Below are 12910 nucleotides of genomic sequence, written 5' to 3'. Positions count from 1 at the left end.
AACCCAAATTAATTCTTCAATAATTTTCCTTGTTTTATTTTATAAATTACCATTGTCAAAGGGGCATAAAGAGAGGGAAAGTGAGAAATAAAATTGTTACTCTGGCTAAAGAGAAAGAGAAGAGAAAGAGGGAGAGAGATGGAGTGAGTGAGTGAGTGAGTGAGTGTGTGTGTATAAGAGAGAGTAGAGGGTGGAAGGGGCTTTCAAGTTTACCATGTTCAGCTCTATCCACAGAGACATCTTGATTTAGAGAAAAATATACAGAATTTGCAATCTTAAGACCTGATTCTAGATTCCTTCCAGTTCTGCTTTTGGCACGAACTTTGAGAGCCTGGGAAAACTACATAGCCCACGTGTCTTAGTTTCCATGTCTGACCTCTCATCTGCATTTGCATTCTGAACTTGCATAATGTTACAATGCTCTAACATCGTTATATACATCAAAGCCATGGTGCTATGAAGTTTCTTTAAATGTCCAACAATTAACAAACTACTCCACTACTGTTCTCATTAGCAAGTATTTGTGCCCAATTCCGGTCTCCTTCCACCAACTATATTCCTGTTATTACCTCTCCCTCTTTTTTTTTTTTTTTTTTGTTTTTGGAAAGGTGGGGTGCTCTGTGCTTCGTGGTAAACCCTTCAGGCACATTATTGTCCTATAATTTGATCCATCACTTCAAGACTTTACGGACTTAGGCTTCCAAGAAGACAAATAAATGGTGTTTAAAATTCTTACTAATAGATAGGCCAGCTTAACACGAATCCTCATTAATCTCTACCTTTTGTTTGTGACCGAGGTTCTCTGTTTAGAATCCTCTGAATTTATTGTTTGAACCAGAATAACCAGTCTGGGAGGAAATTAGGTCCTATATATACTCAAAAGCCAAAATGAGGCTCATAAAAGTGATGTACTTGTGTCTTTAAGGAACTGTTGAGCTCCTTTGAGGTCACAAGGTAACCACTCATACCCCTATCATGCTCTGAGACCCATCCAGGAGTATAATGTACACTAACAACATTTGATTGTTGTTATATTTGATAACAACAAATATGAAATGCACATTTCAATATATTATAAACCCCAGAAAAAATTATTACTGATTTTGACCCAAATTCCAAATTAAGTGAAAGTGATGCAAACAGAGGATATATATACATATATGGATATTCACATATATGTGAATACTTACTGTATTGACAATTTCTTCCCATGAATTCCCCTGGGCACTCACAGGAATAGTTAGCAACAAGGTCTGTACATATCCCACCATTTTTGCAGGGCTCAGCTTCACATTCATTTATATCTGAGGAAAATAGGAAGAAGAGAAAGAGAATTATTGGTGAAAAAAGATAGATTTTTAGAAGGTTTTAGGCATTTCAAATAAGAGAAGGTCTAAATAATGGCGTGTATGTATGTCTTGTCAGTAATATAAATGGTGCTTACAATAGACAATTTATTAACAATCAAACTAAGTCAAGTTCAAATGGAATTGAGAATCCAAATCCAACAGAACTAAAATACTCTCTAATCCTGAAAATAAATATGACTAGTTGGGGAAATATTCAGTGTATCCTTAGAATTAAATAAAACAAATTAACCCTGATCGAGAAATGAATTGGTATCACTTACAAGATCTAGAAACCTCCCCAGCAGCAACCACTGCCAATTAACACTGTCTCATTTCATCTTAATTCATTAAAATTCTAACTGACAGAGATGTTTTAGTTTCTAAATAGTTCGCCTTTGATGAATGTGATGAGAAGCAAATTAGAGTTAATAGCTAAAGCTTGTTACATGCAAAGTATAATAAATGTAAATGACGATCATTTCCTAATTTCATTCAAGGGGTTTCTAAAGTTAGGATGACTAAAGGGATTTACCTTTGATATTCTATTATTATATCTGATGCAAAATCATATGATATATAAAACATTCAGCAAATTATACTAAATTCCATGCTAATTTTGGATAACAGGGACAATAAATGGGATTTTGAAGAAAAAAAAGGAATAATGATGAAGTCAGTGAAGTATCAATCACCGATATTTGCACATCATCTCCTCTAAGCACAGCACTGGGTTTGGTTCTGTGGGAACTAGTAAAGTAATCGGAGGGTGTACACGGCTCTGCACTGCTTTCTCTTCTATCATCTGTTTCAACTGAACACCTGCTCTGCTCCTATTCCCACAACCACTTCTTACATACCTAAATGCTCGTCTCTTCCTTAGGAATTTCTTTCTGTGGGTCTTTCCCTCTCACACTCAATCTGTGAACTTTACAAATGCAGGATCTGTCCAATACTATTCTTTGCACCCCCCCAAATTCCACACATTATCAAGAAGACCACTGCTGCTGCTGCCAAGTCGCTTCAGTCGTGTCTGACTCTGTGCGATCCCAGAGACGGCAGCCCACCAGACTCCCCCGTCCCTGGGATTCTCCAGATAAGAACACTGGAGTGGGTTGTCATTTCCTTCTCCAATGCATGAAAGTGAAAAGTGAAAGTGAAGTCGCTCAGTCATGTCCGACTCTTAGTGATCCCATGGGCTGTAGCCTACTAGGCTCCTCGGTCCATGGGATTTTCCAGGCAAGAGGACTGGAGTGGGCTGCCACTGCCTTTTCCAATAGTGCCCAATAAATATTGCTTGATCAAATATCTAACAAAATAGTGGTGCAATCTGAAGAAAATTATTTCAGACGTGTAATATGCCTTCTAATAAACGTATCAAAAGCTATATTAAAGTTCTGGGTTTTCACAGTGCTTAAAACAATATGACCATTAAATTACCCTCTCAATATTAAACAAGGACAAAATATTAGAAAACCTCTAGTTTTCCTTTTCCTTTAACTTCTTTCTTATAAACAGGATCTCCTCCTGGAAGCAGATTCGTTCACCCTCTCATTCTCAGGTTATGGCAAAGTTTGGTCTAAATTTCTTCAGGCAGGTGACCACTTTATAAAAGATTTCTGGTCCTTTTTCGTTTCTGGTCAACTGGTATATCTTGAGAGTAGAGATAATTCATGACTGTGTTCAGAAATAATCCAAATCATTTAAACCACGGTGGAGTGCTCAATCATGTCTGACTCTTTGCTAGTTCAAGGACTGTAGGGCGCCAGGCTCCTGTGTCCATGGGATTCTCCAGACAAGAATACTGGAGTGGGTTGCCATTTCCTACTCCAGGGGACCTTCCCAACCCAGCGTGGCAGGTGGAGTTTGTACCTCTTGAGCCACCAGGGAATCCCATTTTAAGCAAATATAACATCAAATAATAGGATTAAATCAGAATCTGATCATTCTAAGAAACAGCTGTGTACTATAAAATAGACTCAAATTTTTGACACGAAAACTTTCAAGAGAGGAAGAAGGAAGGAAGGAAAGAACTAAAGGAAGAAAATGTCATTTATTCATTTTCTCACCCGATGAAATATTTAGCTCTTTTTTCCCTCAAAAATTCATCTAGTCTTTATTTATATGGGATGAACATGAAACATATTTTCATTAAATTTTGAAAGTGGCACAGAAATCACTGTGTTATTTATTTTCTTACCAGCTCAGTAAAGGTAGGGGCAGTAACTGGCTACTTTGGAAGATGCCTAACGTGTCTTTGCCTACATCATATCTATGGGAATTTGTTTCAGGTGAGGTATGTCAGTGGCGGATAAAAAGTTAAATCTTCATGTCTTAAAGAATACATTGAGTTATTTTGTAAAGTTAGACATAAAAACTATTCTTATATATATATGTATATACATCTATGTATGTATATATACTGAGGTGATACTATTAATGTCTGAAAAAGCCCACATGCTGCTGCCGCTACTGCTGCTAAGTCGCTTCAGTCGTGTCCGACTCTGTGCGACCCTATGGACAGCAGCCCCCAGGCTCCTCTGTCCCCAGGATTCTCTAGGCAAGAATACTGGAGTGGGTTAAGGGGAATAAAATTTGATCTTGGTCTTGAGGGGAAGTTTCCGTTAGGATTAATAAAAACAGGATGACGAGGGTATCGTATTAACATTGTCAAGCAGGGATCCAGAATGAGTCACAACTTTGAAGAGGAATGTTCATGGTGTGACGGTGTGTTCAAGTACACAAACAGCAGTTTGTCTGAAGCAGAGAGTGGGAAGGAGGGCGCTAGAAACCAAGTATGGGGATATAGGTAGGGGCCAGATTACCATGAATGCCCAGTGTCAGCTAAGGGAGACAGGCTTTCTCTTTTAGCACTGAAGACATGGAGCTGGCTGGGAAGGTAGCTTCTGTACCCTGGTTTCCTAGAAAGACCTAGAAAAGTCACATGTGGAATGGACTTAAGAAATGAATGCAGGAAGGCTGCATAGAGACTCACCCAGGATTTGAAGCTAAGGGATACAACATACAGTTTAATTCTCATGTAAGAGAATTACCTTATCTGAGCATTTCTCATTTCAATATTGACCTATATCACAAGCAAAATCAAACTCAGCTCTTGCAGCTTTGCAATGATAACGGAATGAAATCTTCACAGCTGATGATATGAGACCAATCAAGAGTTATTATATATACTTTTAGGATACGTATGCACCATTTTTCTTTGCTTCCTCATTTCTTCTATGCTTTTAAATAATAAGTAGTACTTTACACAGGAGAATGTGAATTTAATTGAGATTAATCAACCTTTGAATTTCTATCTACTTGTTCATCAGACTGGGTCTACAATCACCAACAATGAAGTTAAAATTAACAATATTTGTTTCTAAAAATACAGTTACACCTTTACCCAGGGGTTAACTTGAGGTAGAATGAACTGAAATTGCATTTGCTGAAGAGAAAATGCTTTCTAGCCATTATTCAGTTTGTGATTTAAAAAAAAATGACCTTTTACTGTTTATGTATTTTTTAGATAAAAATAACTACCTTAACCTAAATTCATAAAATTAAAAACACTATATTGAATTTCATACTTTAATAAAGTAGCAAAATAACTAAAACATTTCTATGTACACACCTAGTAACATGTAGGCTCAGATAACAGGTGCAAATTACACAGGAGCTTTTATATATCAATATAATGTAAGAGTTCTTACAGGAGTGAAGGCTATTTGCACAGTGATTAACACTGAAAGGAATCTAAATGGAAACAGACCTCAATTTGGATAAATCATATTTAATTAAAGACTGGATATAAATGTTCACAGAATATAATGTAATGAAATGAAAGTTAAACTCCTTTGTAATAAATCACATACATCTCTCTTTGTCATAGATCATGCCATTACCATTTTCAGAAAAAAGTCCTCATATCTTAGGCTCCAAAATCACCGTCGTGACTGCAAGCATGAAATTAAAAGATGCGTGCTGCTTGGGAGGAAAGCTATGACAAATGTAGTGTATTTAAAAGCAGAGACATCATTTTGCTGACAAAGGTCCATATAGTCAAAGCTATGGTTTTTCTAGTTGTCAGGTCTGGATGTGAGAGTTGGACCATAAAGAAGGCTGAGCACCAAGAATTGATGCTTCTGAATTGTGGTGTCGGAGAAGACTCTTGAGAGTCCCTTGGAGAGCAAGGAGATCAAACCAGTCAATCCTAAAGGAAATCAACCCTAAATATTCATTGGGAGGACTGATATTGAAGTTGAATCTCCAATACTTCAGCCACCTGGTGGTAGAGCTGACTCATTGGAAAAGACTCATGCTGGGAAAGACTGAAGGCAAAAGGAGAAGGGGGCAGAGGCAGAAGATGAGATGGAGATGGCACCACAGACTTAATGGACATGAATTTGAGCAAACCCCAGGAGACAATGAAGGACAGGAAAGCCTGGCCTGCTGCAGTCCATGGGGCCGCAAAGAGTCAGATCTGACTTAGCAACTGAACAACAATGAATTTCAAATACACTGAGATATTCTAAAGTATTTTATAACTAAGAAAATTTTGATACAGCAATTCTATATAAAAATAGAAATTTCTATATTTAGTTATTTTAATAGTTCAATTATAATTATTACTTTTTGAGTTTTTTAGTTCTATGACCGCTTCCCTGAGAATTGTTTTTAAAAGTAGCATCACTCAAAGCTAGATTTTATAACAGCACATCTAGCTGAATCCTGATTCTTCACTGAAAACATTAAACTTTGCTGCCTACCCTCTAGCTGACTGAAGGACAGTGGTAAGAGTTGAGCACAAATTCCCAGATATAAACTCATGGTGCATGTGTGTGAAGAAATTAAAAAGCAAAGCAAAGGAAGGAAGGAGAGAAATAGATGAGAGAGTAGATAGTTGATCACAATAGCATGCATATCTTTGAAACAAAAAGTACTCTACAAGGCTTTCCAGAACCCTTTTCTGTTGTAAATACAGAAACTCATTAGTATTATATGCATAACTTAGTTTCTTTATCTTTACCATTATTTCGCCCTTAGCCCACCTTACACAGATTTGGAAAGGTATGCTGCAGTCTTTCCTCTTAGGATTGGCTTTTTGCCAACAGAAATAATGTAAGTCCATGCATTCTCTGGCGGTGTCACTGTAAAGAAGTCTAGTAATTGCAAAACACGTATATTCATTATGATCATTCTGAGTACTCAGGAACTTGCACACATCTGCATCATGAGAAGTGCTCAGTTACTTCGAGTCTTTTTTCTTGATCTTTGTTAGACCCATCACTGTACAAAATATAGCCCCAAGCCCATGAAACTGACTTCAGAGTAGTAGGTTAGCACAGAGTTTTTAAAATCAAAATTATATTGGATTGGCCACAAAGTTCATTTGGGCTTTTCCATAACTTACAGAAAGACCCAAATTAACTTTTTGGCCAACCCAATATTTGCTAGTTCCTTTATGTGTGTCTTCAAAAAACAGTGACTTCTCTGGGCGTGATTCTTGCTACAGAAATGCTGCTGCTTCTTCTCAGATAATTATATTTAAATAATCTGTAATCCCATTCTTCGTTATAGACTCCACCAACTGGCCAGAGATGAAATGGAGGTTTCTGAAGTCTAATTTGCTAGGACATCCAGTGGAAACTTTCAAAATGAATTGACTAAATAGTTAATTAATTAGTTTTCAAACTGGCTGCCATTTGCAACATGCAGAATAGAAATGACTGCATGTTGTACTCGTGGGCCATCGGAGTCCCAGCTTAGCCTTGCTTCTCTCCAGAGCTCCCGAGGTGGGCAGCATCTAGCCCCAGTCGTTCAACTACATTTACTCTGCCAACTTGGCCTGGAATGTTTTCAATAGTGACCATCATTTAGACTAGGACATCCAATCCTTTTTAGGACAGAAATCCATGTAACCTCCTCTTGAGCAGAGGAAAAAAGACAACTTAATTCACTTGGGAAACGACCTCTTTTTGATTGCCAAGTATATTCAGGTCCCATGAGCATCAAGAAAGAGCAACTGATTGTCAGGCTGAGAACCCTCATTTTGATATATTAAAAGGACACCATAATTAAGCCCTTTTTTCCTTCTGAAAGACATAATTCCTTGGCTCCCTTATTCGCTTCCCTCAGGTTGTCTTTTTTTTCCTGCAATATTGTTATTGACTGTTAATTAGCCAGCAAGAGCTTATTTTCAAGAGCCTGCTCTTTTTGATCCTTAACAACCTATCTTCCCTGGGCTCCCCATTAGCGATTAAATAGTCTCCAGACCTCCTGTGAGTGACTGTCTTTTAAAATTTGACCTTTTTTTCTTATCTAAAGACTATGCTTGTTCAAATTTTCTTTTAAGGCTGAATAAATTATGATGAATTTCTAGGAATTCTGTCCTCCCACTCAGATACTGAATTTAATTATGTCATAATCAGAATAATCTATAGGATTCCCCAATCATTTCTGGGACACGACAGTATATTTTTAATTATGTGTGCTTGAATGCTGTTTTGATCCGGCCTTTTGCTATATTGCTAGCAATTCCTTTTAAAATAGCAAATTAAAATGAGCCTTCTTCAATCAAAACATATCACACACAAACCTTTTATAATAATTTACTGATAACTTTCATTACCAAGAACAACAGTGTAAAAAAATATCCAAGAGGTATTTACCCATCACCACTTACTAACAAAGATAGTATTCTATGCTCATCTGTATGGCATCCTGAAACTTATTTTGGGATCTCAATTTTGACACAAAAACCTCTGCTACTGGTAACCAGGTAGAGCCCAATTCTCTAGAATGTTTCCATATAAAATTATTTCAGTAAGGCTTTATTTGTCTTAATCAGATATTGGCCAGCAAGATAAGACAGCCATTCCAAGATACTTATAAAGCCAAAACCAGGGAATATGGAAGAAGGGTTGAGGGAGGGGTAATCAAGAGGGTGATACAACTCAAATATTAGAGGCCTTGAAGAAATTCATTTAAAAACCTATATGAAAAACACAGTAGATGCCAAAATGAACCGATGTCTCTGGTAAAATTTTTTACCAAAGAGCAAACCATTGCAAAGAACATTACCTTGGGGACATGTGGCATAGTAAGTTGACCTGCAATAAATATTTGCTGATTGGTAAGAAAGAACTGAGAATATTAGAGACCTGGGGAATCTCTGTGTGTACTAGGACAGTGAACTCCTTGATTGGGGCAGATGTACCAGGCTATTTCTAAAGGGGTTATATTAAGGAAAATGGATTTAGAACAATGCTTCCTTTAAAAGTTAAAACTTTAAAATACACCAGATACAAAGCCACCCCACTAGAGATTCTAATTTAAATGGACTTGAGAGGAACGAAGGCATATTTATGTTATACATTTTATTATTATACAGTCAGCCTAAGATTCTAAGGGTAACCAGGGTTGACAGTACATAGAACCTCTGTGTATAAGCCCATCTATATATCCACCCATCCTCAGTTCTCTGCTAGGTTCCAAGAATGCAAAGATTAATATATCATGGGCCCTTACTTTCCTCAAGGCTCTTATAGTACAGTAGACAGACAAAAAAATGACCAGTTACAGTACAAAGTGACAAGTGCTCTAAAAAATGGATGCTAAGTTTCTCAAAGAAATTTCAAATATCAATAACTAAATTACTCTAGCAGGCTAGACAATGTTGAGTTTGAGAGGAGTCTGACTGTGGAAAACACATCATGTCAAGTTATAACTAATTACTCTGCAAGTTATTTTTCTAAAACTATAAGCATCTTATTATTCTGCAGATCTGAGAGTGACTCCTCATTGTCCCATAGTTCTTTGCTCCAAGTATAAGACTTATATGTTTCCCAATTTCCTACTTTTATTATGTGTGATATAATTTAAATATTTTTGCATATTCATAATGGTCTATCCAAAATTAATTACTCTATTCTGTCAGATGCATGTTAAATTAGTTTGCTAGCAGTTCTCTCAATTTTAGTGGTTAATACTAAGGTTCAACTATTTTGGATTTTTTTTTCTATAGTGAGCTATCAAAAATCCATAACTGGCTAAATGAGTTGGGATTCACATGGGAAGCACAGCTACGATTCACATGGTTACTTCTCACCCACCCATTCACTCACTCACTCATTCCTTCATTCATTAAAACTCTGGTGAGCACTTTCTATGAATCAGATTCTAAAATATATCATAGGATACTTCAGGGAATAGGGATAGCTCCTCTTCTAAGAGGTCTCACCTCCTATAAGTCTATTCAGATAGATAATTATAATAAAATGTGTGCTATATATCATTATGTACAAAATGTACTGTGATCACAGATGAGGCAACAGCTTTCTCTAGAGGAGATGTGGAGGAATGCTGAAAGAAGGCAATATTTGGTTTTAAAGGATCAGCAGGAGATTTTTAGATGTGTTAAAGTGGGAGGGAACATAAAAGGATGCAATGTTTTCAGTGAGAACTGAGCACTTTCAAATGTCTGGATATGCACACGGACTACGTGTGTGGAACTACTAGGGATGGTGGTGACTAGCTAGTCTGGGACTAGATTTTTATACCCTTACAAATCAAGTTAAGGAGTTTGAACTTTAGTCCTTGGATACTGGAAAGAATAGAGAATTTAAGAACAGTGGAAAGGGGGGCAGGGATTCAATAGATCTATGGTTTAAAAAGCTCATTCACTCTAGAATTTCATTACTGGTAACATTTGGAAAAATAATTCAAAAACTTGGAAAGGAAATTTAAATTGACTCTATATCACTCAGACCATACATATAACGTGATGACTATAGCATGCATATTTAAACATTAAGCTTGATTTTAAATGCATAGAGACTTCCTAATATTTAGGGTTGCCAGATTCAGCAAATAAAAATACAAGATGTCCATGCAATATTTGACTCATAGCTTATCAAAAAAATTTTTATGTGCAAATTCAAATTCACCTTGCCATCCTATATTTTATTTGGATATCCTACTTGCATTGTCAACTAGAATATGATCTCTCCATATTTTCTTTCTTTCCTTTTAAATAAGCACTTTAATTTTAGCAATATGGCCATGCTTTCCATTTTGTATATTCAGCAGACCCTAAGGAAAACTACCTACAGTAGAAAATCATTATTGACAAATGAGTCCTCCTCAGGTTTTTGCTCAAACTAAAATTCATTGCTTGAATTCAGCAAAGCAGTTCATAATCTTTAGACTTTGCCTGTATGTAAGCTTCAGTGTATTATTTATATAGGTATACTTGTATATATACTTCAGCTATGTAAGAGCCAAAGAAACTCACTTCTAAATAGACAAGCAGTTAGGGATTTCAGAAATAAAATATTAAGATATTCATTAAGCCAAAATCACTTAAGAGTTTAAGAAAAATTACTAGGATGAATAAAAGAATTAGGGGAAAATTTGAGCTCTTATCAGCAGATTAATTCAAAACAGTTTGGAATATATAATATGCATGAAACTTACCGTAACCACTTATTTCACTACATATACAAGTTGTAAGAGGAGAGTTTAACACTGATATATTATTTTTAAGACATATATTTTTATCAAGAGAAGCTTTTAAAGGAGTAAACTGAAACTTCCAATTCACCAGGTTGAAGTATTTTTCTCTTCAATGACAGTAATAAGCAACAACGACAGACAGTAACTTATACTAAAAATGATGAGCCACTAAAAACATACAAGCAATGCCACATTTAAATAACAGGCGCTGATACACAGTTATACTTTGAATACATAGAAACTTTAGCTCTAGAATTAATTTCTTAAAAATAACTCTGCAATTTATATTAGGTATGTACAAATAGTATTTTGGGATGACAACCTATTGACAACAGTTAGCACATTCAACCACTTGTACTATGAGCCAAACATTGTTTTAAGCATTTTGTATTTATTATCACACCTTCTAAGCTACTTACTATTATCATGAGTGTTTTCCAGATGAGTGACTTAAGACATTGAAAATATAAAAAACTAGCCCAGAGTCACACATATGGTAAAACTGAGATTAAAACCCAGATAATTTATCTTCAGAATCTGTACTATTCACCAGTTAACTTCACCACCACTAGGAAATATGAAAGTCTTTCAACTTCACGTCATGGTTGCTTTCAAGGCGCCACTCTACGGGCTGAGGAGGGCAGAAAAGTCACAGTACCTGGTCCTTGATCTACAAATGTAGTGGGATTCCCAGTGGTTCCATGGTAAAGAATCTACCTGCCAAAGCAGGAGACTTGGGAGATGAGGGTTCAGTCTCTGGCTGGAGAAGATGCCCTTAGAGGAGGATATGGCAACCCATTCCACTGTTCTCGCCTGAAGAGTCCCATAGACAGCCACAAATCCATAGAAATCCCACAAACTGAGCAGGGACAGAGTAATATTAGTATTGCCACTCTAGGCCAAAGACTCCTGTACTAAAATCTTAGTTTGGAATACTTTTCCCTAATTCTTTTGTTCTTTTCAGTAATTTTTCTCATACTCTTAGTTTAGGCTTAATAGGCATCTGTTTTAATTTTATTCCTAAAACCCATATCGTTGTCTATTTAGAAATGGACGTCTTTGGCTCTTACATTCTTTTATACTTGCCTTTTAACCTTACATTCTGATGAAAAGAATACATTTTTGTTTCTTTAGAGAGGACACAGATCTATTTTATACCTGTACAGTTGGAATTTTTATTTTTCAAAGGAGATAATTCACATTTTAAAAAAATCTTTGCAAGATAATATACACACAGAGAAATACACAGAGCAATAGAGTTAAATGAGTTATTGTTAAGAGACAATCTGTGCGACAGTCACCAAGGTCAAACACAAGAATAATGCCAGCACTTCAGAGCCTTCCTTTGTCCTTCCATTCACAACTGCCTTTCCATCCTCACAAACATAACTGATTTCCTGCTTATTATGGCAATCCCAGCCTCACTCTTTGTATGGTTTAGAGTTTTGTTGTCTAAATACACATTCCTAAATAGTACCTTTTATTTTTACCTTATATTTGAAATTTATATTGGAAAAAAGAAATCATTCAATATGTGCTCTTTTGTTTGAAGCTTCATTCACAATAGTTCTATAGGTAGTTTCAGTGAGTTCATTTTCACTGCTTTATGATATTTCACTGTAAAATGTATGACAATGCATTTTCCCTTTCTATTGTTAATGGCACTTATGTTGTTAAAAATGAAAGCATCCATGAGTGCACTTGTACATAAGTGTATTGAACTTTCTCTGGGTATACCTAGGAATGAAATGGCTGAGTCATTTATATACTTCGGTAGATAATGCCAAACTGGTTTTTAAGTGGTTGCACCAACTTGCACTTCGATCAGCAACTTAATTCGTAATATTTTTGAAGATACACATGAAACTTGCATTTAATCACTTGTTTCATATACAAGTTGTAAGTAGAAGGGCTTAATACCAATATATCATTTTAAGATATTTTATCAAGAGATTTTTTTAATGGAGTAAATTAAAACTTTCAATTCACCAGGCTGACTTATTTTTCTCTTTAATGATCATGATTTTTTTAAACATTGCAGTAACTTA

At 36.0% G+C, this 12910-nt stretch overlaps 1 protein-coding gene across 2 annotated transcripts in view; it reads right to left on the bottom strand.

Annotated features, from left to right (window-relative positions):
- EDIL3 (EGF like repeats and discoidin domains 3) overlaps positions 1-12910 on the bottom strand; it is a 467856-nt gene that overhangs the window by 213705 nt on the left and 241241 nt on the right. For both annotated transcript variants that reach the window (XM_040239416.1, XM_040239417.1), the window contains one exon: positions 1191-1304. In XM_040239416.1, the coding sequence (XP_040095350.1) occupies positions 1191-1304 (114 nt within the window). The remainder of the gene's footprint in view (positions 1-1190; positions 1305-12910) is intronic.

The sequence above is a fragment of the Oryx dammah genome, unplaced genomic scaffold (assembly GCF_014754425.2).
Source record: "Oryx dammah isolate SB20612 unplaced genomic scaffold, SCBI_Odam_1.1 HiC_scaffold_5, whole genome shotgun sequence".
Taxonomy (NCBI): domain Eukaryota; kingdom Metazoa; phylum Chordata; class Mammalia; order Artiodactyla; family Bovidae; genus Oryx; species Oryx dammah.
The sequence above is the reverse complement of the archived record's forward strand: the minus strand, read 5'-3'. Positions and strand labels throughout refer to the sequence as shown.